This window comes from Glycine max, chromosome 19 (assembly GCF_000004515.6).
Source record: "Glycine max cultivar Williams 82 chromosome 19, Glycine_max_v4.0, whole genome shotgun sequence".
Taxonomy (NCBI): domain Eukaryota; kingdom Viridiplantae; phylum Streptophyta; class Magnoliopsida; order Fabales; family Fabaceae; genus Glycine; species Glycine max.
In genome coordinates, this window is record NC_038255.2 from 3118739 (window position 1) to 3125868 (window position 7130).

Sequence of the window (7130 nt, forward strand, 5' to 3'; positions counted from 1 at the left end):
TTCATCCAGGTTGCTGGGTGCCCCAAGCAACAACCTATGACTTATTGCTATTGAAGTGTTAAAAAAACTAACATGGCTAAAAAAAAATCCAATGTTATCTACTCATGGGTGATGCTAGTTACACCTAGCATTATTGTTGGTGCACCCAGCATTTTAAGATTTTAAGTGAATAGGCGAAAATGTCTTTCACTCAAGTTGACTCATACGGATCAACATTGATCCGTATGGCTCATACGGATCAAGTTCATCCATACAAACCATACGGATCAACTTGATCCGTATGTTTAAATTATGCTTACGGATTACATGATTCGTATATTTTATACGAATCATGTAATCCATAAGTTTAATTTAAACATACAGATCAACCACGAACTCGCGTACCTTCGACGCAGGATAATTTTGGAATTAAAAAAATGTTGGGTGCACAAGCAATAAAGCTGGTGCACCTAGCAACACTCTCTACTCATTTAACAATATCGATTTAAAAAAAAAACCAATGTTGTTAGTAATTACTTAACATCAATTTTTTGAAAATCGATGTTAACATTATACTAACAACATCGGTTTTTAAAAAACTGATGTTAAGTAATTACTAGCAACATCAATTTTTTAAAAACCTATATTAAGAAACTCAAATTATTTACGAAAATACCGTCGCGTATAATTTAACATCGATTTTTCTTGTAGCTGATGTTAAATTGATGATGTTGAATGTATATTTTGTAGTAATGTAAATTGAGAATATATGTTATAAATTAATGTCATCAACATTTAAGGAAAAAATATACATATACATGAATAATGTATTTATATACTCAAAGAAGGCCATATGCAAGGCATAATGCATTTAAAATCTGTTGTACATGGATTTCATTAGAAAGGACATTCTTAATACAATTGACCACAGGGATTCGTGAAAATATAAAATAGGAATTGTCTTTATGCGAGTAATTGGTAATTTTAGCATGCATGAAGCTTATGGATGAAACAAGTTATTTGTAAATTCTAGAATATTTTTATGAGAACTACCATCATCACTAACAGCTTTTACAGCCAAGGTCTTCCATCGAATGGCATTACTTTTCATCTCTTTGCCTTTTTCATTCTCCATTATTTCCCTTATGCAGTGCTTTAGTGCTTCTCGACGCACAACCTTGTTGTCGTCAATAGGAGCTCTAATTCCGATCTTCCAAACATCCGCCATAAGCTTTGCATTTGTGCTTTGATCTGACCAAAATGGTATTGCAATTATCGGGACTCCTAAGCATAAAGTTTCTAAAGTGGAATTCCAACCACAATGTGTCACAAAGCATCCTATAGCCTCATGAGCAAGAACTTTTAGTTGGGAGCACCATGTCACTACCAAGCCTTTCTTTGTTTTTTTCTCAAAACCTTTAGGAAGTTTAGTCTCTTCAGAGGCTCTAACCACCCACAAAAAGTAGCCCAAGGACTCTTTCAAACAACAAGCTAGCTCTTCCATTTGCTCGTCACCAAAGGTAGCTATACTCCCGAACGATACATAAACAACAGACCCTTTTGGCTTATCATCTAGCCATTCGATGCATTCATCCCTCTTGAATTCTGTGACCCCATAATCTTGGTCATTTTCATATCGCTTATCTAAGAATAAAGATGGTATGTTTGGTCCTATGGACCTAAATTTTGGCCAAATCTCCATGATCCAATCTACAATCTAAAAATAACTTGGAGTCAGAAAGCATTATATGCTAAAATTAAAGTTAGGCTAAACCACTCACTTGGTTCTTATCATTGTTCTCATTTTGATGAAAATCCTCTTGAACTAAAACTTAAAATAAAGACCACTGTTGACCAAGTGATTAATTTAATCTTACAAAGATAAACGAAATAGTATGTATGTGATGCATGTAACAATTTTTCACACAAAAAAAAATGCATTTTATTTAAATGCATTCATATATAGAATGTAAGTAATTTTAATTAGTATCTTCTTAAGTAATTACCTCTTTGTCCAGCTCATAGTATGTATTGCATAGGATCCAATCAGCTTTGTCGATATTGGAGAACTGAACCACAAAAAAATCAAGCATAGATGGATCTTCTTCATATGTGAAGAAAAAAGAAGGCATGTCCTCGTGTTGAAGTTTAGGCAACTTGGGAAGGGAAATCTCATGCTCTTTGAGTGGAGCTTGCAACGTTCCCAAGTGAACATGATAGTATATATTATTGACGGTCATATTTTGAGTGAGATAAGAAGCTCCAAGTATCCCAAATCTCTTGGTAACATCTAGTGCCCAAGGGAAGAATGAATCATAAATAACACAATCAACATGGTTTCTTGATTTGCCAAGTTTCTCAAGAAGCTCATGAAAGGTTTCTGATCCAACTTGGCACAAGCGATCTATATAGGCCTTGGGGCTCCCAGCCTCTTGGGGCCCAACTTCATCAAACCCATCAGAAATGGTTTCAAGAGCAATGGAAGGAGGCACGTTTTGCAAATTCTTGGAATAGAAACGAGTAGTAACAAGTGTTATTCTCACCCCTTGACGCTCCAATAGCTTGGAGAATTGAAGCATGGGATTGATATGGCCTTGACCTGGAAATGCTAGCACTAAACAATGTGCTCTGCTTGTTATGCTTTTCTTCTCCATTATTTCTCTGTGTCATGGAGATGGGAGGGTTAAGTTTATACAATATAAAATTAATAAAAAGCTAAATTCAATAATAGAGTAGACTATTCTTGCTTTGGCTTCCGCGCCAACCAATGGATATTGCCTAATTAATTTCATTTGTCAAATCCATTAATAAAAAGCCAAATTCAATAATACAGTAGACTATTCTTGCTTTGGTTTCCGCGCCAACCAATGGGTATAGCCTAATTAATTTCATATGTCAAATCTATGGTTTGATTTATTATGTCTGGATGCTATTATTGGATGGTCCACACAATAATGTCGTATAGTGAAATCATAGTACGATATTGAATCTTCTAACTCGTAACTAGCTTAAATTAAAAATAAAGAAAAAAAGCCAGGGCTGTATGTCCAATGACCAATCACTCAGTAGCGCATACTTTACTATTACACTTATAGTTATCTATATAGAATCTTTCTATAATATCTATGTCTCTATTTTTCTATATTACTAAAAGTCTTCGCTCTATGCCTAACCTATCAGTGGTACTTATTTAAGTTTTTTAATATAAAAGAAAATAATTAATCACATATCATATAGAAATTAGTTGAAATCATGAACTAGAGTTGCGATCTGGGATCAACTAATAATTTCTCTATTTTACAAGAGAAAATGACTAGTATCAAGCTTCAAATCCAATAGAGTTAGCCGAGATATGAGAGGGTGGTTGTCAATAGCTTACTTTGGTGATGGATTTTGAGTAATACTACCTACATTTGGTCCTTTATATGAAAAACAGATTATGAGTAATTAATTTATCATAAATTTTAATTTTATTCTAAGACTATTCATTACATAAATGATTTAAAAGGTTGTTATTTTTCAAAAAGTGATTTTTCAACCAATGATGGAAGGTTGTTTTTTTTTTTGTTTTGTTTAAAAAGCAGGCACTTGTTGTTTAGTTGTTCCATTGCAAAAACTATTTGGTATAAAAGCCTGGCGTGGATTGGTATCCAATCGATGCAGCACTACCATAACATACATCAAGCAATCAACTCCATGTGAAGTGGATCTTGAGGTACCCAAAGGATACAACAGGTCATGGTATTATGTTTGGTAGTTAGCAGGGTGATCCTTCATTTGCAGGATATATGGATTCTGGTTGGTGATTTGGATGACAGAAGGTCTACAACAAGATATGTCTCTACTCTTATAGATGGCCTGTTTGTTAGACATAAATTCGGTCTAGTGCACACCATAGCATACATCAAGCAACCAACTGAATTGGCATAGAGAACCTTTGACATGTGCTCCAACTCAGAATCTGTCTTCAAATATTGATCTACAGAAAGCCTAAAGTGTTTTGCCAGTGGAGTACTCACGGGCTTTGCATTGCTCATGTTAAACTTGTCTAGCACCTTCTCAACATAACCCTATTGTGAGAGCCATAGTCGTTTAGATTTCCTATCCCCGTGAATCTCCATCTCGAGAATCTTCTTGACAGGACTCAAGTCCTTCATGTCAAACTCCTTGCTCAACAGTGATTTCAACTCATTCACATCACACAAATGATTGCCAGCAATCAGCGTATCATCAACATATAGTAATAGAAAAATAAAAGACTAAGCATCAAGGCTTCTCACATAAACACAACAGTCATACTCACATCACTTGTAGCCAATCCAAAGCATGTAGGAATCAAACTGTTTGTACCGTTGCCTTGGAGACTGCTTTAATCCATACAAAGACATCTTCAACTTACGAACCAACCGACTTGGTCCACCTTTACTAAACCCCTATGGCTGCTCTATGTAAATTTACTCCTCTAGATCACTATGAAAAAAGGTTGTTTTCACATTCATCTACTCCAAGTGCATGTCATGACTGGTTACCAAGGCTAACATCATCTTCAGAGAAGTATGTCTCACAACTACGGAGAAAATCTTATCATATTTTAAGATCTAATATAAAATAGTATAATAATTGAAACTAAAAAATATAATTAAATCTACTAATCTATAAATAAAAAATTGCAAGAGTTTAAAATTAATGAAAAAAACTCAAATTATAAATACACTTGATTATATTTTTAACAATTAAATAAAAAAATATATAATATCATATAAATATGTTCATTTTTTGTAAATTTTAATTTATCAAATATTTCAACAAGATAATTTTACCAAATATTTATAAATTAATATGTTAGTTTAATAACTTTTTATCTACTCTTGTCTAACATGCTTATCTCGATAGCTTCTTTCTCGCTTTCAACTGTTTTCATACTCTTTTATTACATAAAAGCTATTTTTTTTCATCCAAACCAAAGTTATTATCTTCAAACCACTTTTCACCAAACTTAACCAAAAAAAAATTGACTTTGATTATAATCAATTATAACAATAATGGATTATTGAAATCGTCTAATTTTGGTCGTTGTCCCAAATTCCTATGTTTGAGACGCTATTTGAGTTAATTTTTAAGTTTTTTACTAGATAAAAAAACTTGTTTAATCTTATTAGTAGTGTTTGGTAAACACTTAAGAGTTAAATAAGTTAGTTTAAAATCTTTTAACTTAGTTCTCAGTTACAAATTAGTTTAGCAACTTTGATCTAACTTCTTAACTTTTAGTTAATTTTTCAACTATTTTATGCCAAACATAACCATACTTGCTACTAAAATAGAATTAAAATACTAAATGCAAGGAAAATTCAATAATTATTTTCCTTAAATATTAATCATGTATTAATTCTTTTGGTTATGAAACTCAATTTTGATATGTCAAAATTTAACAAAAGTATGAATTTAGAAGAAATAAAAAGAGGAAATAATAAAAACAACAAAAATTTCTTATTTATTTTTTACATGCTCAATTTTATTATGATTTAATATTTGGAAAATGATTTATAAAATTTTTTATTAAAGTAAATATACAATTGACATTTCTTTTTTGTCAGTAATTTAATCTCAATTTAATATAAGATATTATTTATAAAAAAAAGGAGTAAATTTTAAGAATTAATTGAGATGAAATTCGGATTTAAGTGTTTATGTATAAAAAGAGGCAAAGTCTAATGATAAATTGAGACAAAATTATAGTTTAAAATATTTATTTTCAAATGGAATAAGGTTTAGGAGTCAATTGGGAAGAAAATAATGTTTAAAGTATCTATTTGAGAAAGACATAAAGTTTAAGAATCGAATACTCTTCTCCCTTAAATAAATTAACTTCCCTCTTACTCCTCTTTTTTATTTTTTTTATTCATTTCGAAAAATTAACTTTAGGTTTCTGTGTATGAAAACAATATTAAGCTTAAAATTAGTAATATAATTTTGGTCCCTTATTTTAAAAAATTCATAACTTTAGCCTAATTCTCAATTTTGTATGTTTTATTTTTTTTATTTTGATCCAATTGAACCCTAAATCTAACATATTCACTTAAGGTATCATAAAAAATAATTTAATTAATTAAAATGTAAAAACATGAAACAAATGGATATATGCAAAACATGATCAAATAGAATTAAAATTGCAAATTTTCTAAGAAAGTGAACGAAAATCGCAGGAAATAAAGAAACCAAAATTTCAATTTAGTCTTATGTTAATTTATTTGGCATGTTATTAATTAAAAACTTTCATAATAATTATAGAATTTAATGATTATACACAAATAATGTAATTTTTTAATTGTTGGTATGATTTTTGAGGTAATTATTATAAATGTCAATAAATTTATTATACATAATTATTTATGATTGAATAACAGTGTAAAACTATTTTATATTGTTAATGCATAACCTACTTTCTCATATTTATATACTTGTTAATTGATATTTGTAACATCCCTTTTTTAAGGAAAAAAATATTTATAAAAATATATTAGTTTTTATTAAACATTTTATGTTATTTGTTTTTTTTATAGAAAATAATAATAATAAAACTATGTTGAGTTAAATGTTTTGAAGTCTTTAATCTTGGGAAGCGCAATTCAATTCTAAAACCGGACAAGTTTCCTGTAAATCTAATCTATTCCTTAAGTTTTTTTACTAAATTGCATACTCTCTCTCATAAAAAATCCTAAAGTACACTAGTTTGAGAAATATTTCTCAAACTATACTAGTTTGTTATTGTTGCATAGAAGTCGGGTTTGGCCACCCCGACCCTCCTTTGTGATCGTTTTTTTTTTAAAATTAAAATATTTTAAAAATTAAATATTATATTATATAAAAATATTTTTAATTACTTTTAAAATTACTTAATTATTAAATTATTATTTGTAATATTGATTAAATTGATTTTTTATTAAGAAAATGATATTATTGAATTTCATTATTTTTGTTACATTATTTAAGATATTTTTTAGGTGAATATATGTTTTAAAATCTGAATTTTGTATAATATATATATATATATATATATATATATATATATATATATATATATTAGTAATAATTTTAAAATTTTGAATATAATTATTTTACTGAATATAATTTATTTGTTTATGTCATTAGAT

The 7130-nt window shown here is 29.4% G+C and overlaps 1 protein-coding gene across 1 annotated transcript; it reads right to left on the minus strand.

Annotated features, from left to right (window-relative positions):
* Positions 1–815: 815 nt before the first annotated feature.
* LOC100792149 (mogroside IE synthase) lies at positions 816–2709 on the minus strand. Its single transcript, XM_003554547.5, has 2 exons — positions 1986–2709; positions 816–1696 (listed from the first exon to the last, which is right to left on the minus strand). The coding sequence occupies exons 1-2, from the start codon at positions 2631–2633 to the stop codon at positions 980–982; spliced, it is 1365 nt and encodes a 454-aa protein (XP_003554595.1). The 5' UTR covers positions 2634–2709; the 3' UTR covers positions 816–979.
* Positions 2710–7130: the final 4421 nt, after the last annotated feature.